Genomic DNA, 26,736 nt, shown 5'->3' with positions numbered 1-26,736 from the left:
GGTCTCATACTTTTTATTATACGGAAGATTTAGCGCGATATTCTCGATACTCATAGCCGCGTCTCACGCTTGATCGTCCTGAGGTTTTTGGTTCCCTACCGATCTCTTTATTCCAGGTGTGAAAATAAACGATATAGAATTAAAAGGAAGTCTTGAAGGAGGCAACGAGGGTGTTGGTAACTCGGTTCGATGTACGTGCACTACCCGTATACACTCTTGTTCGTAAATCGTGGGAACCTAGCTGCGTTTCTCTCGATATCCAACTGCAGGTTCGTCACAGGGCGAACTCATTGTCAGTAGCGTTTCAATTTCGTTCCTCCGACGACCTGGCGTAAGCTATGCAGTTCGCCTTGCGCTCCAGCCTTCGGTACCTAACATTATTCTTCGATCCCGAACCGATCACCGAGTCTCGTCTTATACGTGAGACGGCGCGATTCTTGGGTCCCCCCGCAGGTTCGCTTTCACGCACGTGAGTCAATTAACGATTTTCTCTTGTTTTTCCCATACCGTTTCCGCCGCGGTACAGATCCGAATTGTAAAACGACGAACGAACGATTGTTTTTCATTCTTTTCCACTTCCGACCGCAGAAACCAAACCCAATCATTGTGGATATACAAACAGTCGGTACAAACCGATTTTCCACGTTTTCCTAGCCGACATGGGAATCGGAACGGCGCGGGTCGCTTATCGTTAACCGCGATGAAAATAAGGCCCAAAGGAGCAGTCGGTCGCGCATGCACCCCTGGCCGCATTCACTCTAGCGTTGAATGGCTTTGTAGGGGAGCAAAAAGCTCGGGACCCTTTAGAAATCAGTGGGGTCCCCATACGCCACGGTCCCGCGTTCTCCAGCCGAAGAACGATCGAGTCGCTGACGCGACGGGACAACACGTGAGAGACTCGAACGGGGGCCTCCTTCTTCGTAGATATTGCGGGCGGGCGCTCGAGTGACCGTTGGAGGGGCGAGGGAGGGAGGGAGGGAAAAAAAGAAGCTTCGTTTCAGCCGATCTAAAAAGTTGATGAAGACTTCTCCGAGAAGCGGGTACCCCGGCTGACCCCGCTCTTCACGCCCCCATGGCAATTAAAATCCCCCATCTCGCATGCGCGCTGGTGTATGGTAGGCGACATCATCGAACCGAGAGGATCTGTTTATTTCTGATTTTTCTTTTTCTTTTTTTTTCTTTTTTTTTTCACCCTTATTCATTTTTTATCTGTATTCTCCTTTCAGCGACCACCTGAAGATTCACATGAAAACGCACGACACCCAGAAACCGTATCAATGCACCGCCTGCTCCCGTGGCTACAACACGGCGGCTGCTTTAACGTCCCACATGCAGTCGCACAAAAAGCACCATCACGGCATTACGCAGAACTCGAAATTGGACTCCGATTTCGGACGGAGAAGCGTCTCATCCCACAGCACGGCGTCACCGCCCGTACCGAACTCACCGTCGCCGAGTTTGAACCTCACTCTGGCCTCCAGGAACCAGGGTAAGGGATCACCTATGGTACCCAGCGCTTCGAGCACCCCGGTTCTCCACTCCCCGATGAAGCTGGCCTGCATGTACTGCACCCGAGACTCATTCACAAGCATGCAACAGCTCCAGATGCACGTCCACGCCATGCACCGGGCGATCCTGAGCGGGGATAACCGGACGATGCCGTCGCCGGGTCAGGTTTCGGAGGTCTCGAGTCTCTCGAGGGAGCGGATGTTCGACTCGCAGGAAAAACCGTTCAAGGAACAGGAGAAGAAGCTCTTGGACGAGAGACAGGAGAAGGGATCGGAGGGTGGTAACAACCTCTGCGTGAAGACGGAGTACTTCGACAACAGCGGATTCTCGTGCGGCCAGTGCACGATGAAGTTTTCGAATCTCGGGACCCTCAGGGACCACCTGATATCCATTCATCGGGTCGACGGGTTCGGGGCAACGCTGATGTGCCCGCTCTGCGGAATACCCTGTATCTCCGCCGCCGCCTACGCCGAGCACTACGTTCTCCAGCACTGCGACGATCGGAGGATCAACTACGCGGAGAACTCGGACTACGCCGACCTCAAGACGACGTCCAGGAACAGTCTGAAGGCCGACGCTCTCGGCTACGGCACCAACAAGTCGTCCAGGGACTCGGAGAGAGCCGTTAAACAGAGCGACAGGGAATCCGCGGAACCGAAGATGGCCACCAATGGAAATTACGAAGCGAAAGATCAGCCCGCTGACCTGACCAACAAACACGGACGATCCGGCGAGGTCTATTCGGCTGGAACTCTGCTCTGCGGTCAGTGCGGCGCTGCTCTGAAGGACTTTGAATCCTTCCGAGAGCACCTGGCGAGGCATTTGCAGGCCGACCACCGCAAGGAGGTAGCCAAAAACCCGTGCCCGAAGTGCGACGCTTCTTTCCAGGATCGCGAAGAGATGCTGGGGCACCTTACCAAGCACTTTCTTGGCCAGGTTACGAAAGAGTACGCCTGCGGGGTCTGCAAGAAGTTTTATCCTCATCCCGACCTCCTTCAGAGGCACCTGCTCGACTCCCACGCCCACCATTTGTACCGGTGTGCGCTCTGCCGGGACACCTTCGATTCCAGAGTGGCGATCCAGGTCCACTTCGCGGTGAAGCACAGCCAGGAATGTCGCGTGTATCGTTGCAGCGTCTGCCCGACAACGAACAACGAGAATTCACCCGGCAACTCCCCCGGGGGTGGAAACAGGAACTTGTTTAGAAGCGAGGCGGAAATGGCGAGCCACGTGCGAGCCGTTCACGCACCTCCGGTGGCCGTGGCTGAGGGCCCGATGATGCCCAGGAGTCCGGCGACCACGCCAGGGACTCTGGGGGCTAACCTGCGGTGCGTTTTCTGCGGTGTCTGTTGCGGCTCCGATTTGGAGCTTCAGCTGCACCTGGCGAACCACTCGGCGAGTCTGTATCGGTGCCCGATATGCCGGGAGGGTTTCGCCGTCGAGTTTCTTCTCGACAAGCACATGCAGTCGCACCACCTCGGCGGACTGCCGACCGGGCAAACAACCCCGCGTGAAAACGGGCGAGTGATTAATCCTAGAGCGAGTCACGGGACCGAGGATCCCGCGGGGCGGGTCCAGAAGAGAGGAAGGTCCCCGGCCAACAGCAACAACAACTCGGTCAGCCAGAGGGACAACAACAACAAGAGGCCCAATCACGGGAGCAACGCGGCTCAGCATTGCGAGCTCTGCGAACGGGGCGAGTTTGCAAACGACGCCGAGCTTCAGGCCCACAAAAAGCTCGCCCACACGCCGCCCAAGGCCCAGAACAAGGCCCTCGCTACGCTCAGTCTGACCTGCGCCTACTGCGGTGAGGTTTGTAGGTCCAGGAGCGAGCTCGAGTCTCACACCAGGGTTCAGCACGCCTCGAACGAGCCGGGGGGTCGGCACAAGTGCAACATATGCGACGAGGTGTGCCCCTCCGGTTCCACCCTCGCTGAACACAAGCTACAGAAACACTGCAAGATATTACTCAGCGACACGTGCTTCGTGTGCCGTGGTGTGCTCAACTCGGAAAACCAGTTTCTCGAACACATTCAACGCCACAGCCTCGAGAATGTCGACCCCCAGCAGAGGGTCGATAACTCCTTACCTCATCTTCCGTCGCCTTGCGTTATCTGTCGACAAACGCTTATCACCGATCTAGAATGTCGCCTGCATGCCAGGTATGTGGAATCATATTTTGCGACTTGTCATTAACGAGACTGGACTCTGTCCAGATCTACGGTTCCAAACTTTACCATTGCATAATTTGTTATACACGCGGGTTTCAGGCATAGACTTTTTGTTTTTTGTTATAACGCATTTTCATTCATCAAAGTTAATCTGCACGCTCTTCAAACATCTGTATTTTTTTTCTTATCCTGACCATAGTCGATACAAGTACGCTAAATAGTCAAAATGAACTTTCCAGGTACCACCTGAGGGCGAGTAGCTCGCAAAATTCGAGTCCAAACCTGAGTCGAAAATCGCCAAATCCTAGCTGCTGTATTTGCCTGCGGGAATCCCCCGCGGAGGATGTCGTAAACCTGCCTTCGAACCCGGTGACTGGAGGGAACCAGTCCTTGCAGGTCTGTAAATCCTGCTACGCGAGGCACACTCAAGGCCTACCGATCCTCCACTCACCCTACGAGCACGTTCGCCACGGAGCTGGTAAAGAGGACCGCACCTGGGACCAGGCCAAATGGGAGTCGAAAATCTCCGCCAAGGATTTCACGAGGGTTCAGGAGGCCGCGGTCAACCCCTCGGACGAAGAGGTCCGGAGGTGCGACGACTGCGGCGTCAAATTCGAGGCCCCGGAGGAGCTGGAGGCCCATAGGACCCAGGAACACCCGCAGCGTGAAGAAAATCAGCCGAAGACTTATACCTGCATTCAGTGCCAGGTGAGTGTCGATCCGGTCCTCGACGATGATTAAATGGACTCGTAGACCTTTGATGACTAATCGAGAAACCTTTCCTCCCAGATCTCCTTCGCGACGGAGGCTGAGATCCAAAAACACGTGAGAAAGGAACACCTCGAATCGACCGGGAAACCCTGTACCGACGCCCTCAGGTGTCACCTTTGTCTGACCGAGGCGTCCAGTCCTCTTCAGCTCCAGGCTCACCTCATCGAGCACACTTTCGCTGGGTGTGCAGCCCTCAGTTGTTACATTTGCCAGGCTCTTTTCACAGCGCCGGCAGGTTTGCAGGTACTCGTAGTACCTCCACGATTAATTCTCGAGGATTAAGACTCCGCGGAGAATCATCCGGACTCTCGTCCGAGCTTCTCTCACACTTGATGAGTTGTTGTTTTTCCCTCCGCAGAACCACATGCTGCAGCAGCACGGACTCGGCGCCCGTCCATACGACTGCAACTTGTGCAGTCTCAAGTTCTTCTTCCGAGCCGAGCTCGACCATCACGTAATTACGTCTCACCGTTCCGGGGGGTCGGTGTCACCGGGTGATCACCAGCCGACTTCGACCGCGGTTACGATAAGGAATCTTGATGGTGATAACAAGGAGACCGAGCAGAGGAAGTCCCACGAGGTCAGGGTGAAAGACGAGATGGTAGCCGGCGAGGAGGAAGACGTTAACGTTGACGAGCAAGGGGACGAGGAGGCGAGAGATCGAGATCAAGAAGGAGAGGAGCGAGGAGAAGAAGAAGTGAAAAAGGCGAAAGTGACCGCGCAAGGCGAGCCGGAGGGATCCGTGGAAAAAAACGATTCGTGATTCGCTGTAATTAAAGAGGAAAAATAATAAATAAAAGAAGGAAAAAACTGCGTGCGGAAGAAAATTACCATCTGATTGACCACTTAATCAGTCGACTGTAAATCAATCGGGAAATTTCAGAAAAATGAGTTTTTGTTGTATCTGCAACGGGAAAAGCTGAAAGCACGACTTGACTGAATACTATGAATTTATTTATTTTCGCGTTTTTTTTTTTTTTATCTTCTTTTCAGTCTACTCGTTTACCACAAACGAGCAAAAAGTTCGATTATCGAGAAAGTGAAACGCAGAATTTAGCAATAATTTTCTGTTACAGTTAAATGTAGGTACAATAAACTTTTCGATCTGTAGCAACGGAAAGTCGAAGCTACGATCCGCTATTATAGGTACAGAATAATAAAAGTTTTACGCGAAAATAATTTATTCTTGATCGTGGCACGTTTATTGTTTAATTGTTAGGCAATTATTATATTTATTACTGTCATCATTATCATTAAGACATATTATACATTTGCAAATTAGATGTGGTACTTCCGACAAGCTATTGCATTGAAAACCAATCTTCTGTCGACGAGTGAAATCGGACGAAAAAATGTGGGAAACTGATAAATAAATAGTTACTTATAGAGATAATATATATTATATATACACGAACAAAAATTGTAAATAATTTTTCAACCCCACAAATACGCGAAACGTAAAATACGCATAAGTATACATATGCATATACATATATACAAATATTAAACGTAAGCTTATACTCGTTAAATTTGACTATAAAATAGCGTAGCATAATTTTTTTAACGTTAAATTTTTCAATATTTATCGCTGTCTTGGATACAATTATATATTTAAGTGCGATAGTTATTCTCCTTCTAAATATATTATTACATTATATCTTATTATATTATATTATATCTGTTGATAGTTAATTTTATAATGCAACGATATTTTTCGACTAATCGTCACTTTCCCCTCACGAAATGATATTGAATTTTTCACATTACTATACAGCTGATTCGTTTCATGATGACTTTCAAATTAATCGTTCTCTACATTCCAGTCGAAATTATCATTCGCATTATTATGTTTGTTAGGTGTGGTTATTACTGTAGTGATGTATACCTATATTTAATATTATTTGAATCCAATTAACAGATACGAAAAATCCGTTCGTTAATTTTCTAATAAGTATAATATACATAGAATCAATGCATAAAAAAGTATTCCATAACGGTGTAAAATCTCACATACAAACACAAACGCCACGCATTACCTATAATCATTTATGATAATGATGAAAAACGTTAATACGGTTTCCTATTGTAAATACGTTGAAGTTTTTAGTTAACCTTGACACCACGTCGCTACTAATTTATTCTTAATAAAAATACTAATAATTATAACAATAATACTAATAATAACAATAATGAAATATGGTATTACTACGATGTAGGTAAATGAATGAAATTTGTCGGAAAGCAAAAAAGAGATAAGAAAAAAAAATCGCAATAACCTGTCCACTAGTATTAGCACAATCGGTATAAAATAATTCTGTACGAAATAAATTATTGTTCTAAATCCTATCTCTATCACATTATCCCTGGTACCGCATTGACCATAAAGTTAATCCTGCTGCACAGCCGCAGGAGGTGGATTATAATGTGTTTTAGTGCTAACACTAAAACGCGGATTAATTCAAGCGATTAAACGGTGGCACCGGTATCACTTTCCTATAAATTCAAGCTCATATGGCTCGTGGTTTGTAGGAATTGGCTGCAATATTGGTGTCTTGTGTTATTACAATATGTATAAACCGCACGATGCACGAGTACGTGATTTTGATTCCGATCTGTTAACCGCGTAACTACATCATTTTTTTGAATTCCAATTTATTTTTCACCATTCCGCCGTATGCGAGAACACTACAGGCAACTTTCGTGCCCCGCGATAATCTTTTATTTATACCGCCTTGTCTCCCGAAATGAGGGAGCACACCCTTGGGGTGTAATCCACCCGGAGTAGCTCGCTCAGAATCGTAAGGGTGGCTTACTCAGGTTCCCCCTTTTCGCTTTCGCGACTGAGATACGTCCTTCCTTCCTTTCATTTTTCCTTTCGCATCTCCTTCGAAGACCTTATATTTTTATTACAATACGGGACTGCAGCATCGGTACGTGTGTGATACCAACACCCTGTACATGTACTGTGCGATATACTTCGTTGGCAATTTATGCGGGACTTGTCTTCTTATAAAAATTGAATGATCCCAGCTGGTTCTGTGAGAATTTTTTCGAAAATTCATTCCGCATCTTGGGCTATATTTCATCTAAGTTTATTTCATTGACTTGCGATCCTCGTATTTTTGGAAAAAAAAAACTTCGCTGAATCGAGGATGGTAAGAGAGACAGGTGCGAAAAGACAGTTAGTAGGTACGTAAACGTAGAACGAGAAAGAAGTTTGATAATTCATAGAAGAGAAAATTCATTAGTAATAGCGATTAACGTTATAATTGTTAGTTGGATAGTGTTAGTGTGTTTACTTCACTTGGTTATTTTAAACAACGTTTGATAGCAAGCGTCATAATTCAAATATCGATATTTAGTCACTGTTTATTTAATTGTCTTTAACAGTTGCTCTTATCTATTCTATACTTTCTGTAATAAATCTCGTTATACTTCCTCCCCGAAATTAAAACGCACATGCAATTTGGTGTTGACTTTTGAAAAACAAACAATCTTTTTTCCGAAATCCCGAGTACAAAATCGCTTGAAGAATTCTGCTGAAAAAATACAAAACGGCAAACCTGGTCGTATATTTTATTATTACTGAACAATGGTCAATGATGAAGACTGTTAAAGACTGTTACTATAATGAGACTTTGTGTGTCTTGTGTGATTGCGCCTCAAACGGCTCTCACTGATATAGAAGCTGCTTACCCGCAGAGTAATGGTCATGATAATTTGACTAAGGGTAACCGTATTTAAATTCACTCGTCAACGTTTTGATACTGGCATTTCGAGACGTAAGAATTTTCCAAATATTTCCGCCGTTTCGGATACTCCGTGCACGAATCGATGTACGAGACGAGTCGAAGTGAAATCGAATATCGAGGCCAGATCCAATATGGCAGCTCCCTTAGAGTCTTAACAGTTTCGCATTGACTCGCGAAGCGTGAACACGTGCTAGTATCTTGTGCGAGATTACAATACGTCGTGATCGCAAACAATGGGAAAACAAAAGCGGGAAAGGCGCAAGCCTCACAAAAAAAATCCTACCGGACTTCCCAATGTTAAAGATCTCGACAAAGAAGAAGAGGAACTTGACGAGGAGGACAAGGATGCGGCATTGCAGCGGATGATTGATCAGGTAAAAATGGAACCAAGCTTTTGTTTTGCGTTAAAAAATCGGCGTGATACCCTCACGAATTTCACGTTTCTATAAATACTTCGCGGTCATTCACCACTAGCTATTTCAAAGCAATTTTTTGAGCAGACTTGCCCGGTTTGAGGTTATGTACGTACTACAAACATTCCTAACCTGATCTAACCTAACATACGATTTCATTTTCTCCAAATAAAACGTTGAATATCGAAGTAAAAGACTGCTATACGATCTGATTCTGTCAATATTTAGTTTCCGATCTCTTTGTTGTGTCAACTTCCGCTACGCTATATTTAGTTTTGTATCATCGATGTTATAGGTTCTCAAAACCTTGGAATACCATTTGACGACTCGAATAATTTTCTAACTTGATTTGAAAACGTTTGTGTAAGAACAACTAAAATAATTTCAGTTGGAATCTCCAAATATAGAAGAAAAATTATCTGGCCTACAAACATTAGAGTCAATGTGTACCAATGCAGAGATGGCTATGCAAGTCGCCAAGGGAGGTGTGGCAAGGATAGCGGCTCCGTTGCTGGTAGATGAAAACAATTTGGTGCGAGCGGCTAGCGCCAGCGCTTTGCGTAACATAGCTAACAACGGAGGCGAAGATGCATGCAATATTCTGCTTGAGCACGACATTATGACACCGTTGGCTGCGTTACTACAGAGAGTAAGTCGCTGTTGTACCAACAAATTTTTTTCTTGTTGATGTAGAAGTAGATTTGTGAATTAGAGGTTCTTTGGACATAGTTTGCGGCTATCCTATCCTTAATTTTACCTACTAGTGTCATACATATCTCAAAATATCTCAGTGTAGCTTGAAAGCTCCCTCAGGAGCAATTCTCTAACTTATGTGAATAGGTTAAATCCTTCTCTCTAAAATTTTGGGTAAAGCCCACCTACTTAGCAATTATTCTATGAATATGAGCCTCTTGGGAATAGCTCAGCTTAAAGGGAACATTACCAACCCAAATATTCCCAGTATAATTGAAGATTGTTCATATTTGGGAACATAACTTTATGAATTGTTTTAAGATCAGGATTTTTTTTATGAATATTTTCTCAGCATTGTGATTTCTAAAAATCTCAATTCCCTTATTTTTTCCTAATTAAATACGTTTTACTGAGTTGATATAGAAACCGATTAAAATTTTATGCTTGCATAAAAACGAGTCTAATTTCTCCAAACAGCATTATACATCTTGGCAACCAAAGCCCAAAGAAAAGGGGAAAATAGATGATGAAAAAGAGACTTTTATTCAAGCCATAACTCTGCTCTGGACTTTGTGTGAAAATGATGAGCACGCTATAAAATATTCCAACGAAGGTCACCTTATATCGATTCTGATAAAATGCTTGGACATTTCCCTTCATAGCTTGGATGTCAATATAATAGCAGCTCAATGCATGTTGACCTTATCCGAAGATAATCCACTGGCTATAAGTGAATTAAAAAAATACGAAGGACCTTTGCTCAGCTTGTTAAAACTGAAAACTGACAAAGAATCCGACCTGTCTAATGTGATGCTTCTCAAAACTCTGTCTGGCGGTCTTTTGATGAATATCAACAACTCTGAATGCACCTCAGCGATTGTTTCTTGCCAAGTAGCTACAGCGCTTGCCGAAACCCTGGCATTTGATCACAGAAAATTATTGAACAGCGTTACTTCGACGCTCCCTGTAGATACAAATAAGTTGAATGTTAAATCTGAAAAGAAACTGAACGATATTAAGAAATACTTGACAGCGCAGCAGCAGGCGTTGGAAATCTTGGCCAATTTATGCTCTGAGGATCCGCAAGAAGACATGGATTCTGATTTGGATGATTCAGATCCAGCCGAGGAAGAGAACGATTTCATCGATGACGATGTTATGTCTACGGATAAATTACACATTTCAACACTGCCGATAGAGTTGACAGAAGTTTTTGCCAGTCTTAAAATAATCGATATAGTTTGGGAAAAAACGATTTTACTTCCAGAAAACGTTAGGCAAATACTGTTCGAAAATCCTGAAAGCAAAACGGTTCTGAAACACGCCCACGTTCTCAGATGCAGAGCATTTTTGTGCCTTAATAACTTAATTTCTACCTTAGACGTTGACGGATTAGGTGGAGTAGAAAATTTATACAGGTAATTCTTTGCTTTTTGCCTTTTGGTGTATTTTGAATCGTGCTCGAATTTCTAATCTCTTGAAACGAATTTTCAGGATGTGGGTAGAGATCGGAAATGTAGTCTTCAAAGAGGCAGATCAAAACGATATCGCACTCCTAGAATCAGCCACAGCTGCGATGAGGGCAGCGTTGCAAAAATTGGTCGAAGTACGAGCGAACGTCTTCAGCCAGTTAAGCATGTTCGACATCCAGGTAATGTTGAACGGGGAACAACAGTGTCCAAATCCCAACGTCAGAGTCAACTTGGTTCGAATTGTCGGTAATCTTGCCCTGGTTTTCACAAATACGGACACAGCTAACTGCCGAGAACTAGTCAAGGTTTGTTTTGCCAAAAATAAAAAATGCAGTTATGTTAAACTAAAATCTTGGAGCATACATTTAATTTACTTTTACGCTCTGTCTTTTTCAGCATCTTTCTATATTTCTGCTCGATGCGTGTGCGAAGGAACCAGAGGTTTGGGTAATTGCGGAATGTTTGGATGCCATAATGGATATTTTTGCAGAGGATGAGACAAACGAAGTGGCTGCTGAAATCGAATTGGTGGATAAACTGCGACCGCTGGTTCAGCTCTTGAACAATAAGGTAAGAAATTTATTTTATCAATTGACTTGAACCTGCTGTACCTCATGCTAAAGAATCGTGCGCAACGCGCGCGTAAAGTGTAAAAACTTTCATCTATAAATCGCTGAAAATGCCGTCCGTTAAAACTTGATACTTCTTTTACTCTAGATTCGTCAGCAGAAAAAGCGACTGGGTGATAACTTCTACGTCGTGTCAACCGTGAAAACTAATCTTAATAGATTCATAAAGTATAAGAGTGCTCAACTGGCAAAACTTAAATGAATTTTCGTAGCTAGTTAATCATATCTATTAATCTGCATAGATCTTCGAAGATCTAAATTTTTTTTTTTTTTCTTTTTCGAATGTACATACTGACGTAAGAATATTAACGTATGTTGCGGTTGATAGTAATTTGATGATGAAAATTGAAGATTGAATTGAACGGTTCTTGAAAAATTATTGTGATCATATCTAAATGAATGTTTCATTTTTGGAACTTCGGTAATTTAAAGAGACGGTTTTTTACGCCGCGTAAAGCATAAATTATACGAGAGGTGATAAATAATAGTACCGATATTTAGGAAATTAAATGCTGTTTTTTTTCTGTATATTTTCTGTTTAATATTATTTATCAATAAATAATGAAAATGATAATTTTAGATATATATATTATATATATATATATATACTACAACAAGATAACAGAATATATTACGTATACTGTTTTCAATATTATCTAACATGCTAAATAATAATTTTTTTTTTAATATTACAACAGTACGTGTTAAAATCTCGGGGCTCACAGCCGCTGTATAATGACGTTGAATAACAATTTTAATATTATTACAATCAAAGGCACGAAAATAAACTGATATAAAAAGAAAAGTTCAAGTATAAATTCCATTCAGGCCCTCCTGAGATATTTCCGAAATTGATGATATGTTGATTATAATTTTTATTTCGTTTCTAACATTGCAGTACAATAAACCAATATTAATTAAAGGAAGACTGAATCATAATTTATCATGTGGTCGATATTACCGGTTTCGATCAGACATAAATATATCCAGGGTATACAACCTTTTGCCAATTGCAATTAATTATTAAATTTGTACACTTACGTATAATGCAAGAAGGTTTTTTTTACGATATTTACATTAAAAATTTCATCTTTCGTTATCAATTATTAAGTATATGCATATTCTATTAGTCTAAATTTGTTGTATTGCATACCAATCTAAAAAACGATATTAAATTGCGCCTTAAATATTGCGTTATTCTTTAACTGGACGATGTGCGATTGCAGATGTAATCGAGTACGGATATGTAATTTTCGAATATTTAAAAAAGATGAAAGCTACAGTGCTCGGCGAAACTCTGCGCTACCGATTTTGTGAATTTTTTCACATCGCAGTAATATTAGACGGTTATTTTATTCACTTTCGTCCTGCGACTTTGCGATATAATACGTCGATTATACAACGATGACAATTGTGCACGATTACTCAATTTTACATACGATTTCGGTATTAGAAATATTCACAAGGAATCTCCTCGCGCCTCTCTGCCGTTCTTACTCGAATCGTTCGAAGCCTTGATACCTTTGCTCTCGCCGTTTAAATCTACACTTTGAGCCTGACTTGAGCTGTGTCGTCTCGGCTTGGGCAACGGATTCACGTTTACGTCCTCGACGATTTCCGGCACTTGTTTTATCGGTTCCGAAATATGAAGTTCCACTATTTTAACCGGCTCTTTCGGCGCCTCGATCGGAACCGGCGGATCGGTCAGCTTGACGATTTGAATGTCCTTCTGTTCCCTCGGCAATTCCTTAATCTCGATTTTCACACCGTTCGGCTCGTTGCTGACCATGTTTTTGAAAAAACTTCTACGATTCGCCTGAATCGACAGTCTCGTCTCCGAAGGTTCGTAGTATTTCTTATCATCCGTAATCGATATGCTATTGTTATTTACGTTGTTATTGTTACTACCGTTATTATTGTTCGCGTGCTTCGACTCTAATTCCTTTATCTGTCTTTCAATTTGCTCGATTTGCTCTTTGACCGAAAAGCTGTCGCTTCGCGAAATTCCACCGCCGGATGAAGGCTTCTTTCTCAATTCAACTTCCTCCAAATCCACGTCCGCTGATATCGACGAATTTTCGTTCACCTCCTTTATTATTTCTATGTTATCATCTACTACTCGTTTTATCTCTATTGTTTCCACCTCTATGCGGTTTTCGCGGTTTCCATTTTCGTCAGACTTCATCACAACATCTTTGTCGTCATCGGTTTCTTCCCGCGGCGATTCGCTTGGCAATTTTTCCTTCAACCTAACTTCCTCTAATTCATCATTCGAATCCTTCTTTACTTCCGTGGTTGCAATCTCGGAATCGTTTTCCTTCACCTTACTGTCGGCTTCTTCTCGAATCGAGCTAGAATTTAATATCGTCTCGTCGATATTTTGGCTCTGCTTGGTCATCTCCTGTATGTCCTCCGTTACTTTAGCTATATCGATTGACTCCTTGATTTCCAATTCCGTCGGTGGGGTTGCAGGGGCGGCAGATTTTTCCTGAAAAATGAGGTAATAGTCGTTAATTCGTGTATCACACGTGCACGCGCGTGATCTACTTTCATAAGTTAAATTATCAGTTTCTAGAGCTTTAACGAACGTTTAACGAGCAATTAAAGCATTCTTGCCGTCATTTTGTTCGGTGTGAAACTGCGATCGACAAATGTTAAGTCCGCGACGCGATTGTACTGCCGAAATAAAATCCCAAGCGTGCCGATGGCGGCCATATTGTTGATTTTCTTCGGCTCGAGGGAAGAACGCACCCCGTTTACTGATCGTTTGCGAAAAGAAAAAGTCGCGTGGAAGCAAATCGTAACGTTTCTTTAATGTACTGATAAGAAGCTATCGCGCAAAGCGCGTAACACAGATAAAAATTGACATAAATGTATGTTATGTAAGTAAAACTATAATAACAACAGTAACACACTCAACTTTTAGAGAATATAATTAGGTTATCGGGCGGTGCATGCCGCGTAAAAATATCCGTAAAACTTGCAAGATTATTTTTTAACAACAATCAAAATTATCGCGAAAACATAGTAGAAGGTAATTAAACACAAGTGTTTGAAAACCACAACTCATTTAGAATAACGTTGAAATAATATAACGCGTATAAACTTACTTCGTGGTTTTCCGCCGATTCTTTCCGCTGCGGTGGCTGCGGTGCTCTGCGCTTTTTTCTTCCCGACATGCTGATGCCGCTTGCCGTCGATACGCAGCTATTTATCGATAAATTAGATCTGCGTACAGCATCCTGGCTGCATCTTCTAAACACGAAGTCGTCAGCCAGATTCTCGTTCTCGTCTCTCATCGTTAAATCCGACCCTATATCTCGGTCTAATGGCTCCTCTGCCGGTGCCTCCAAAACATTAACTCGCGGCACCTGTTTTCGACTATGTCTCCTGTTGGTTTTTGAAAAATTAAAATGTATAAATCCATTGCGTACACTTTTTTATAGGATGATCCGTTATCGTTGAGCGATATTTTCAAACGTACAAATTATATCACACGTTGATAATTTCTTTCCAGGCATTTCACTGCAGGATAAAAAAGGCGTGCTGATGATTAATTAAACGCGGTCACTCTTTTTATTACGCGTACCGTAATAGTATATGCTTCTACATATATTTTCGTATTCACAAACTGAATAAACCGAGTACTTAGAAAATAATTATTTGTAAGAATGCATGTCCAAAGATAACGGCGCAATGGTTTACAGATATAGAAGTCAAGGGTATGAACGATATTCTGGAATCGGTGAATCGGTGCAAAACGAATTCCTTTTTGTTTACAATCGGAATAAGGTGTATGTAATAATTTCATCATTCTTTTATACATTCTTTTTGAATTAAATTCATCTTTTTCAGCTTGAGTGCCATATTTCTCTAATAAGATTAAATCCGTCTCAAAAATTTCCCACACATTGCCACGTTTGTCCATATTATCTCAGGTTATTTTTACCCCCCCCCCCCCCCCCCCCCCTCTGGTTATCAACTTACTTAGTGGGAACGGGAGCTTCATCAACTTCTCTGTCATCGGTATCGCCGGCTTCGGACTTGGCCTCAAATTCCAACGGGGGTATTTCGTCTTTTGATCTTGGACTGACCTGCCCGAACCTGTACAACGTGTTAACCAAAATTAACAAAACAATTATTAAATTTTTTTTTTTGTTTCTATTCGGTACTGCGGTCAGTCGAAATTGAATCTTGTGTTGAAAAGAATCTGTAAATTATTATTATATAATATGCTTTTCTTGCATGCGTAATAAAAAAACGGACAAGACAAGGTAAAATCGAACGTTAATTAACCTTCTCGCCGGTGCTTTCGGCGTAAGTTCTCCTAAAATAGAAGTTGTGGTATCCTGCGGACTTCCGTTATAAAGCCTAGCCGGATCTCCGTTCACGGTCAAATTTGAACCGTAGTGCGAAGAGCTTTCCATAGTGTATTTTTTTCTCCGTGTAAACGTACCGAATGCCTCTTCAAATTCCTGCTGATCTCGTGCCAATCGGGGTGGTGGTACTGGACGAGAAAACTGGCCATTTTGGTATGTTGTAGAAACTGAAAGATAAGTTCAGTCAATGTGTTAATTGCTTTATAAAATCTGAAGGCTTTCCGATCTTTGAAATATAAATTTGATTCAGTTCAAAATTCGTTTAATCCGAAATCTGAATCTATCGAGCACGCGATTTAACAAACGAAGCTCCGAACCACAACCCACCTGTAGTGATAGTTGTTCTGCGCTCGATTTCTGGTTCCTTACTTCGTTTGCCGAAGAGTCCGCTCCTGCGAATGTATCACAATTGCCAAATACAGACACTAGATAAGATACATTGTAAGAAACAAAGCTATTAAAATTGTATAAAGTCAATTGGCCAGATCGATTCGCATCTAAAATCACAATATTCCATCGGTAATCGCACATCACTTTCCCTATGTTTACAACGGATTATGTTTATTTAACTTTTTTTTTCCTATCGGTAACTCATATCGGGACGAAATAATACGCGGATCGGTTAAAATATTCGGCTGGTTTCGATATGTTTTCAATAAACGTTTAGTAAGGTCTGCATAGTATCTGAACATCCAAGTGGTTTACACTCGCGTACGCAATTAAGGAATTAAGATTAGATGTCCGGATTGAATGTGGGCGTCAACGCAGCACCTCAGAATACCAACGCGACGTCACTTTGCATTTAGTTTTCATCCATCTTTGTTCAATGTATAAAGTTATACGATCCGAATAAACACAGTCGATTGACTTTGATTGCGCGGTCTAAATTTCTTTTTCCTTTTTACAAGGTGCGCAGTGACGAATGAAATGCGCAGTGGAAAAGTAGAATGGAATAAATCAATACTGGTATAATACTAACCAAGACGCGATAAACAATCGATTTATTATTACAATAAGTGGGTGCATATTTATCGGTTAGACAGACTATATTTACAAATCTAGATAGCCTCCGAAAATCTAGATTATGTCAACAATCCATTTCGACGTTGTTTGAAAGAATTCCGAAATGCGATGTGGGAAGTAGATTCTTGAAATGAAATTTGGAATAAATTTGCAGCAAAAAACGAGCGTATAAATTTGAGGGATTTCACCGAAAAGGGAATCTTTAAATGACGTGGAATTCCCGCGACGATTCAGTCAGTCGTACACATTGGACCGTATATACCTATACATATATAAGAATAAATTGGATCTATCTCTAAATCGCGAAATTCCTGAATTAGGAAACAGCGTCTGTCCGCAGTCATTAAATCGCACCATCAAATCTTCGCGGTTAGTTACGTTATAAAGTATAGTTTACGAGGATCCGCCGCCTCTTCGCCGAGACTTCTTCGTGCTCTCGAGAACTTAAATTGTCTTTCAGAATACGATTTGGGATTCAACTATCGCCGCCGGGGTCAGCCGGTCAATTTGCAGCTACTGCCGCAAATACACCAAGTATGACTCCGGAGTGGTGTAACAAACACTTCCGAGCTCGTTAAACTAACTCCGCGCTTCTATTCCTTTCCGCGAATTAAATCACAACGCCGATAATAACGATAACAATAATGATAATAATAATGTGCGTGTAACGAAAACGTCACACGAATTAATTCGTCGTAATAAGTCGATTTTTCTCCCCATCTTATTCTATCCAAATTCGTATGAACCAATTGAAGATATCGGCTTATCATGCAGTGATCACGATGCAATTTTACAATTACATGCGCAAATTTGAGAACATTCAAATTATTTTGTTTGTAATACAGCAGATATAAAGCGAGGCACGAGGCGAGTAATCGATATAAATATAACAATAAGTAACTTTGTACTTCGGTCAGACCCAAGAATCGCGGTTACAACGTATGCCATTGGACAAATCTTAATGATCGATATTGCACTTGCGTTTGTCTTTAATCTCGACATTATAGTATCCATACTCCTCGGAATTCACGCCGATGATGATATTTGACCCATATATGTGGTTGTCTGTATATAGGTAAGTACGCTTGGATGTAAATTTATTTTAAAAGTGACGATATCTTGCGGTATGAGAAATGAGAAAAAAATGTATCATAAGAGGAACAAAAACGAAGATAAAGTTTTGAAAAATGAGTAAATCAAGCGTCTGTAACATGCATTTATATATATGTATCGTCTGTTTATTACGAAAGATGATGTCAGGCCGTGCACGGACAAACACATCTTGAATACCGAAGTCAGTGGATCAAATATAATACCTTATCTAATACCCAGTACTCACCGAAAAAAATACCCGCCGTATAATATTCCTGTATTACTTGTATATATATTTATATATTATACATATATGTATATATGCCGTAGGGAGTGAATCATGCGATTAACTCCGGCTGGTGTACGTTTCTATGTGTTTGTGCGGGTATTTTCTTTTTATGCGTACAAATGCAACCGAGCAGGATGCGTTAATTCAAATTTTAATAAATAAACATGCACTTGTGCGTATGTTCGTGTAAATAAATATGCGCTCTGCAGCTGCTTCGTCAGAAAAGTATTTATTTCGGGATCGAGATGCGGTAGTAACCCAGTGAAAATATGCAAAGGTGTAATACTCGGATCCGGGTATTTGACAGATTTTAACGAAACGGCTTTGGATTTTTGTGATTCTTCGTAGCGTGGCAAGTAAAGTTTAATAATAAGTACGAGGAGCAAGCAAATATGTGGAAAGTAAATGGCGTGATCGGAAATTGATAAACGAGTGACAAAGTGTTTTCTATCGTCATCATTGCAGGAGAGCAAGCGTTGAGATTTATTGTTAGACTAAATTGCATGCAGTTTCAACGTCAAGTCATGCACGTACCGATTATTTTATATATTCATATTCATTCAGCCGCTCAAGTGTGATTTACACGGAATCCAATTTTCACGTCGAAATCAATGTCTACACCTTTAAATTGACTAAAATTATTCGATCCAGGATTTATCGGTATCGAAAACGATCCTCGCAATCAATACAGGGAACAAGCTTTCGCCTATCTTATTGTCAAGGTGTTCTCTACTCGTTTTCAATCAATCGCGACGACCAGAAACGTCGGTACCTTGTGTCATACGGTCATCTTGAACTTAAACCTCTGATTGACGATACTCGCGACGCAATCGTGCGGTTGTTAAATGAAATGAGGACACTGCAAGCGGGTGGCTAAAGATGCATCTGGGCATAACGCAACACGTTACGATCCAATCGCCTCGCCCATGGTCTCGCATGTCGTAGCGAGATGTTGCATCGATTAGGCGAGTTAAAGTCAATCGTAAATAGAAGCCATTCGCAGACGCGGAACCTTTGCTACAAAATTTTTTTAATGCGAATCCCGCGATAAGTTCATCGCGAAAAAAATTCGCCCCACAATCGCGACGCTTTGTGAGACTCACTTATATGCGCAACGAATTGTGACCGAAGCTCAAGTCTCAGGGACGAGAAGTTGGAAGAGAGTCCCCGTAGACGAGAATAGCCCCTTTCTTATCGAATGACCGTGACATAATGCCGGTTAATCTACAGAAGCGAGCTCTCAGTCCACGCGGTTCCCTTTTACTCGATAACAAAAGGACAAATGATCGCTGATGATGCTACGCAGTTTGTCGCCTAATAAGTTCGTCGACGAGACTGACGAGGTGCGAACAAAGACGCAAAGTCGATAAACGGAGTGACAGACTTTGCGGATTAGATTTTAGACCAACATCTTTGGCACACGGTCTTGCGATTTACGACACGTTCGAAGTGTAGAGAGAGAGAGAGAGAGAGAGAGAGAGAGGGAGACTTTAACTTTAACTTCTGGACAATAGCCAATTTCAGATTCGACCCCACGAGGCCCGCCATCTTTACAAGTTCAAGTTCAACAAACCCCCTCTAAAAGCTCGTATCGTCGCGAGCTTTCCTTTGTTCCCCGACGCTGTTGAACTCGATTAACGGTTACGACAAAAAAGCGTTGTTCTTTCGAAGCAAACTCTTTCCGGGCCAATTGACGACCGAGATGTCGAGATGACGAAGCTTTACTCACCAAGCTGACTTCACCGAGAAGCTATTGGACCGTTTCTTCTTGCTCCTACCGAATGTCCAGAATTTATTCTTCGGCTCTTTGCCCTGTCTGAGCTCAACGCTGACCGCAGACTGCATTGCTGGAGTGTTTGCCGCATCTTTGAACGGGTTCAAGTCTTCCGGGTAATCGTGGATGGAAACACTTGGTCTCCTCGGCCGCGACATCGCACTTACATTAACTCCCAACTGTGATATCACTTAACTTGAGCTTTTCTTATTTGTTTGTTTTTTTTTTATTTTCTTCCTATGTTTTATATAATCCAGACACTTTGATAATCCGCGATCACTATTGTATCCGTATCTTCCGTTCCTTGATGATTTGCCTGTAAGATATGAAAATGAATTTAGTCAGATAAGAACGACATATTTGAAAAAATTACTAATTCTCTTGGATTTTCCTTGTTACAGGCACGAACATAATCATTGCCCTGATTTATATATATTTATATATTGCCCTGCGGCTCAGTTACTATTTATGTTGAAATTGTTCCGTGTACAGTCCTATCATATTAGCCTTGATTTCAACTGATAAGAAAATTGTGATTGCGATACGCTCGTGCAACGGCACTTGTGTACAAGGCTCCTCGTCGTTTTACCCACATTATATCACTATGAACGTGCGCTTTGGCATTTTCAATAACGATCCTCCCGATACGGACGCAAATTAGTTAGACGCGATTGTTTAAAAACATATTCACCTAGCGTTATCGAATCTCTGCTACTTCTACTCGACTAATTCAACTAATCGTCAACTCTTCTCCCGGTGCATACGCAATACCTTTGATTTCCATTTCTCGTTGGCTTCCGAGTAATGCGTGGAATTCTATTTGTCGTTTAACATACCCTGCATGCATACGTACCCACCTATCCCAAGACTAACGATAAGTGTAAAATTTCATTAAAATGTTCCGCGCGTCACGTGGAGTAAAACGCGATGACGTCTCGGTGAAGCTTTTCGCGTGAAAAGTATCCTACAACAACAACTTGTAACCGTGCGACGTATAATCGCGAACAATGTAAATTCTTACGGCAAAAATGAATACGCGATATCTGCGATGAAAATTGGCAGCTGACGTGATCGTCGCCGCTGATTCCGTCTCATTTGACCCAAGTTAATATCCAACTGCGAGAACTGATTGGTAGCTTATCGAAATCCATTATCTGTGGGTTAATCTTCGGGTTAAAGAGTGGAAAACAACGTCCAGCTGACGCGCAGCCGCGTGTACGGAATTGATATTTTTACTACAGGAGTAAAAACTTACGTCAGTAATTGTTCTGTTCTATTTTTTTACCGTGACTCGATTGTCGCGCCATTCGATAATCTCCGTCTTCGACACCTTTTCGTGAAACGATAAAAAATTAAATTCACCACGCTTGCTAGCCGGACGCTCATCGCCGAGCTAAAGGCAAAGTGAACGATCAACTTGACTGTACTTTCCGCGTGCAACGAGCTCGCAGGCTGTTAACAAACGCAATTAGCTCGATTAGCCCGCTGTGCTGTTTGTTCCTGATCCTTGGTCTTTTAATCGATGCCTCGCTTTGTTTCGCTGCTTAACGCGAGCGTTTATTGTCCGAGCTGAACAGAATTGCACTCGATTTGGACTTGTAGTTTTGCTTTCAAAGTTGACACACCTGCAGAAGTGTTGAATTATTTTATAACGAATGACTTGAAGAAAGTTGGGTAAATTTGCTCTGCAAGTTTGGAGGTAATTTTGTAACTGTTATTCATGTTCGCCCGGGGTTATCAATGCGCGATAATAACGGCGACGTTGCCTAATTTACATAACTCGCGAAGAAATGAAAATTTTATCCGTTGAATATTTTTCTGTGGAGAAATCTCTACATTTTACCGTAGAATCGAGAATGATATTTATACTGCTAGCGACAAAACGTTGTTATAAGTTTTATCGTGTAAACATTACAGTGAGCGCTGTTGTGAGAATTTTGAAGATCCGTCGAATTCGTTCCGGTGAATTGAAGTTACTATATTTTAAATTGAAACATGCCTAACCTGATCTTAAAAGCCCGTAGTTGGGTAAATAGGTAAATTAGAGAACGTGGTAATTTAAATTGACGAGGCGTGAAGATTGCTACGTGCAGAAAAGTACGTGCCACAACTTTAACCTTCGTTTATTTATACCCGAAGAAAACGAAACAAATTCCAAACTCGCTTTTTAATATACATGATTTTGTCAAACGATTCCATGTCTTCAGAATTCATAATTTTATTTTTCCGACGAGTTGAATCACACTCATTTTGCACAAAGAAAAGTACACACATTATTATACTTATTATTAGTGAATGACTGCATCAGACGATCAGCTCGCTAAATCGAACAGGCATTTTTCCAACCTGCCTTAAAGGAATAATTCTTTCCAACTACAAATTTGGCTAAACTCACGGAGAAAAACATTCGGCAATCGAATTCTAATGCTAGCACAAAGTCAAGATGGCCGCGATTCACTCGCTTGCGATTTCATTTCGGCTGTACGAAAATTTTCAGCGTTCACCGTTCATCAAACGTTATTTCATGCGAAAAGAAGTCGTGGTAAGAATAGTTCAATTGCAATTTCACCTCTGACAAAAGTTCGAGAACTGGGAATTCATGGCTTTCGAAATCTATTCGTACAGCGTAATTTTTGTTCGAATGCATTTGTTTTACGCCATGAATTTACAAAACGCCTTGTAAAAAATTCGCACGACTCTATAATCCGCGGCTTGAAATGAATTCACGTCGGACTTCCGACGATAATGTTACACACACGACTTCAATAACACGATTACTCAGTTGCATTTTGTGCGTACATAAATTTACAGATGTATGTAGATATGCATAAAAAAATGTAGAATTGTCGAGCAGATAAGGATCCTCCCTACTTTTCGCACTTCGTTGTCTTTTCCTGATTGTAATAAATACATACGTTATTATATTAAACACTTTAACGACGTGGGTTGAAACGAACTTGGAAGACTCTCGGTCTTGAATCGTTTAAGTCTGGTCCTAGTCTGCATCTCGCACGTCGGTATGAATTTCGCCATTTGTATATAGGTATAATAACGCGTTCTAGCTGCCGCTGCGGAAAAGGTTGACCTCCGTAGCTATTGGGCTTAATTTAATGATTGCGTACACACAATGTATCACGGTTCGTACGCGGTGAAATCGCCTCTTTCGTTCTACCCCCTCCTCTCTCCTTCTCTCTTTCTCTCTTTCTCTCGGGTGCAGAGCGTAGTAATTATTCATGGAACAGAATCACGCGTCAAGGCATGTACGACGTACCCACGTGTATGAAACCAATACAGTCGTAGACTTCGGCAATGCCCCTAAAACATTTTCACTCATTCGCTCACTCACCAACTGGGCAGGGTCAGTACACCACAAATTACGCAACACGGGCCGCGGTCTAATCTTCAGAAATAATAATTTATATTTATACGCGGCTTTGCTGACGAAAATTGCTTTTCATCCCGGGCAAAAGTCTCACAGCTTATTTATCTAATCGCCGTTGAAAGTGCAAACAATTAGCTTCATGCTTCTCGGAACCATCCAGACGTTACGCGGTTCGACGTAGGTATCTTATCTTTGTTAATTAAACGAGTAAAGAATGTAAGGTCCGAAAACTCGAGGAGCGCGCGTGCATCTTTGAAATGAATGAAATCGTGTTTCGTGCATAACGCTTGCACGTGAGCGTACGTTCGGCTTTTAGAACTGGCGATTGAAATTTTTCTCTGACGTGGGACGGCGGCGGATATTTCGAGACGAAAAACAAAGGATCAAAAGCTTCTCGTACCCGGTGAAAGAGATGAAGAGAGGAAAACTAAAAACAGAAAATAAGGGGAAAAAAGAAAATTACAACGTCTCGTTCTACCGTAAAAATGCATGCGAGTATTTCTGGCTCACTTCCAGATGCCGATAGCTCTCTACTGTATACTGTTATGCCCACTGCACTATAGTAGACGCTGCAGAATCGTTCCATTTTCCAAGATATTTTTGAACCGAGTTTACGACCTAATGACGGAATTATACTTATTATAGTTTTTCCTCTCTTCCGCGCATAGAGATAATTCTCTTTCCTCTGAAATATCCTTCTCTGTAAGTGACTGTAATAATCTCAGCTTATAACGCTACCCGTGAAATAAAAATGTTCAATCATTTTAGGGAGGCAAAAAGTTTACGGATCCCGTAACGACGCCATGCACAGATTGTACAAGTTTCTGTACACCTCTGATACTTAACAATGCGCTGCTGTTACTCACGTATATACGTAACATGCATACGCATAAACCGCCCGAGGCTGTAACATAAAATTCAAATATTTATTCAACCGCTTGAAAATCTAGTCGACTGTTGATTCTTTTCCTATTTAACCTCTTTTTATTACCCATTCAGGACACAGCTATAGAGCTTATACCACTTCGTAGACGTCTGAAATAAAGCATAGCGTCAGGCAGCAAACTTCGATCAGCCAGCGAGACTGTCGAATCTTAACCGATGCCATCGTGAGATGCCGAAGTAGCCAAAGCATGATTTTGCACCTTGAACTAGCGACGAAGACCGCTTTTGTTAAAATTCTTACGAAATTCCATCGCGCGGAGATCGTGCTTGTTAATGTAAAAATCCGCCTTGCCCTGACCCCAATAAAAACGAGGTACACACCCGGCGAAAGCACATTCAAAAGTGAAATGGCCGGCATTTTCGAACCGCGATAACTAACAACTTTGCTGATTAGCAGAGCCGGACTTAGAAGCGAAGGAGGCACCGGCTGAATGAGGCGTGTACAGAAAATTCTTGAATTCTTGTTGCACCTTTCATGAAAAACGATCCGAGGCTATTAAACGTGTAAGTTTGCCCGCACAGCGGCGTATAGATCTTATTGTATACTAAATAATTACGTAATAAAACATCAGGCGTACAAGCATACGAGACGTGTAAGTTAAACGTAAACTGTGTGAAACCGATGCTTATCGAGAAGAAAACTGACCTCAGGAGTAGGATTAAAACACTTTGATACGTCGCACAACGAAGCGAGCACCTCACAAATGAAAATCACAAATTTCGTCTCCTTTAATCGTTTCCTTCCTCAACTTATTAAACAATTATTAGCGGATCGAACCCGGAGCGCGTGTCGCGGCCGCGAGTCGGTTTGGCTGACTGCGGCCGTAAGAACCGCGCCGCTCGACTCCGGCGTCGCGACGCGTGACGTCACTGATAACTATGTTTCTTTACTCATGAATATATCGGACGGATATACAGCTGCCGCGAATCGTCTCTTCTACAATCGTTTCGATCTTGTCTTCTTTCCAGCTTTATTTTAATTCGTACGCTTTTCGTATCAATTATTTTTGGCAACTCCAGCGAACGAACTCGGACGCGGTTCTGCACATGTCGAAAGGCCAAAGTTCACTGGTGATAATTTCGTATTCGTACGTTGCACGTATTCGCCGGTTTCGTTTATTTTTCAAGTTTACATCTCCGTGATATGTAACGTGTGTGTGTGTGCGTGTGTGTGTGGGTGTACAGCTGTGTGTGATATACCGTTTCGCGTGCCTTTGCACCTCATCAGCTAGCAGCTACCTGACTTCTGCCTTGTGATGGTAATTACGGCGGTGACGTAAGAAACCGTACATCGATCTACACGAGTAAGTTTGCCGAGCGTCGAATTTCCTCCTCGCGACGTTAACGATACGATACACGCGTCAATTTGAGACTACGCTGTTATTCGCAGATTATTTACAACGCGTTACAAGTTATTTATTGCAGGAATTGTCGATCCAGTTCTTCCACGAGACCTGTGATCAACGCGGTGAATATTAATACATTATTCGCGATAGTGTGTGATTTTAAGAACGTTGAAACTTCGTCGACTCAGCAAGCACAAGTTTCGCTAACCTACCGGCTTAGCTTCGTCTTCTTACAAGGATTACAAGAATCTCGATTTTACTTGATAAGAAATGACTAAACTTTTTCTCTCTCTCCGGTAGCACGGATTAGGAAAGTCTGCACGGAGGAAAAGCGAAGAGAGAAAAGTGTTGCAATTGAATTTGATGCGAAAAAATCTTACGATACAACGACGAGGCAAGTAGCGAAAAGGTGTGGTGGTCCTCTTGATGTGTAAAGGTAATTATTACCGTGTGTATATAAATACCTTTATTACATACCCACCTGCAGCGGCATTTGCATTTGTGATGTCAGAGACTGTTCACTTCGGTCTCAGCACCGCGTGGTCGTATGATAATGATAATTTATAAAGGTGAGAATGTCTGCCACCTTTAATATTCATCGTAACGTGACTTAAAGTTACTCAGGCATTGATGGAATAATCGTAATTTCACATATTATGTGGCCGGAGCGATCGATCGATCGACGATTTTATGTCCAGCACCGAGAAACTGATGATCGCGGTATCGATTCCGCGTAAAACGCGATGAAACTGCGGTTGTAAAACTTAGCGGGATTGCAATGATTTGATCTTTATTTTTTATTCAATTCATTTTATCGATCGTTCGGCTGACTCGATAACTGTGAATAGATTGATAAGCGTCGTCGATCGATAGAACTCGTTATGACATAATGACGCACGTTTACAACGTAAATCGCTGTATCATCTTCAGTCGCGCAGCTTGATCATTATTTCACGCTTAAATTTCCCATTTAACTTATGGATTCTGTGCAACTATTTATGCTTTTTCAAAGCATTTATCTCGAATTCTGGCGATTCACCGGTTGTTGGTGTGTGTTTTAATTTCTACCTTGTGGTACAGATCTTGCGAATCCCCC

At 42.0% G+C, this 26,736-nt stretch overlaps 3 protein-coding genes across 6 annotated transcripts in view; 2 read left to right on the top strand and 1 right to left on the bottom strand.

The window, feature by feature from the left end:
* Nucleotides 1-6,510, top strand: part of LOC124181306 (zinc finger protein 423 homolog) — a 78,353-nt gene extending 71,843 nt beyond the window's left edge. For all 3 annotated transcript variants that reach the window (XM_046567740.1, XM_046567760.1, XM_046567750.1), the window contains 4 exons: nt 1,227-3,671; nt 3,920-4,388; nt 4,470-4,694; nt 4,810-6,510. In XM_046567740.1, the coding sequence (XP_046423696.1) occupies nt 1,227-3,671; nt 3,920-4,388; nt 4,470-4,694; nt 4,810-5,214 (3,544 nt within the window). In that variant the 3' untranslated portion in view covers nt 5,215-6,510. The remainder of the gene's footprint in view (nt 1-1,226; nt 3,672-3,919; nt 4,389-4,469; nt 4,695-4,809) is intronic.
* Nucleotides 6,511-8,342: 1,832 nt separating this feature from the next.
* LOC124174356 (HEAT repeat-containing protein 3) lies at nt 8,343-12,662 on the top strand. The gene is made up of 6 exons (XM_046553415.1): nt 8,343-8,577; nt 9,005-9,265; nt 9,787-10,727; nt 10,804-11,086; nt 11,178-11,351; nt 11,499-12,662. The coding sequence occupies exons 1-6, from the start codon at nt 8,437-8,439 to the stop codon at nt 11,610-11,612; spliced, it is 1,914 nt and encodes a 637-aa protein (XP_046409371.1). The 5' UTR covers nt 8,343-8,436; the 3' UTR covers nt 11,613-12,662.
* On the bottom strand, nt 12,359-25,121 carry LOC124174355 (putative uncharacterized protein DDB_G0292292). Of its 2 annotated transcripts, XM_046553413.1 has the most exons (7): nt 24,941-25,121; nt 19,923-20,283; nt 16,117-16,181; nt 15,707-15,956; nt 15,398-15,514; nt 14,521-14,800; nt 12,359-13,898 (listed from the first exon to the last, which is right to left on the bottom strand). In XM_046553413.1, the coding sequence occupies exons 2-7, from the start codon at nt 20,123-20,125 to the stop codon at nt 12,870-12,872; spliced, it is 1,944 nt and encodes a 647-aa protein (XP_046409369.1). In that variant the 5' UTR covers nt 20,126-20,283; nt 24,941-25,121; the 3' UTR covers nt 12,359-12,869. The 2 variants fall into 2 exon arrangements, with proteins under 2 accessions (XP_046409369.1, XP_046409370.1); XM_046553414.1 differs by lacking the exon at nt 19,923-20,283.
* Nucleotides 25,122-26,736: the final 1,615 nt, after the last annotated feature.

The sequence above is a fragment of the Neodiprion fabricii genome, chromosome 1 (assembly GCF_021155785.1).
Source record: "Neodiprion fabricii isolate iyNeoFabr1 chromosome 1, iyNeoFabr1.1, whole genome shotgun sequence".
In the NCBI taxonomy this organism is placed as follows: domain Eukaryota; kingdom Metazoa; phylum Arthropoda; class Insecta; order Hymenoptera; family Diprionidae; genus Neodiprion; species Neodiprion fabricii.
The sequence above is the reverse complement of the archived record's forward strand: the minus strand, read 5'-3'. Positions and strand labels throughout refer to the sequence as shown.

Coding starts and splice junctions, on each gene's coding strand:
- LOC124174355 (XM_046553413.1), bottom strand. CDS start 20,125: ATGTCGCGGCCGAGGAGACCAAGTGTTTCCATCCACGATTACCCGGAA. Junction 15,957..16,116: donor CAGAACAACTATCACTACAG/GTGGGTTGTGGT, acceptor CTTATCTTTCAG/TTTCTACAACATACCAAAAT. Junction 14,801..15,397: donor GAAGCTCCCGTTCCCACTAA/GTAAGTTGATAA, acceptor AAAAACCAACAG/GAGACATAGTCGAAAACAGG.
- LOC124174356 (XM_046553415.1), top strand. CDS start 8,437: ATGGGAAAACAAAAGCGGGAAAGGCGCAAGCCTCACAAAAAAAATCCT. Junction 9,266..9,786: donor TGGCTGCGTTACTACAGAGA/GTAAGTCGCTGT, acceptor TTCTCCAAACAG/CATTATACATCTTGGCAACC. Junction 11,087..11,177: donor ACTGCCGAGAACTAGTCAAG/GTTTGTTTTGCC, acceptor TGTCTTTTTCAG/CATCTTTCTATATTTCTGCT.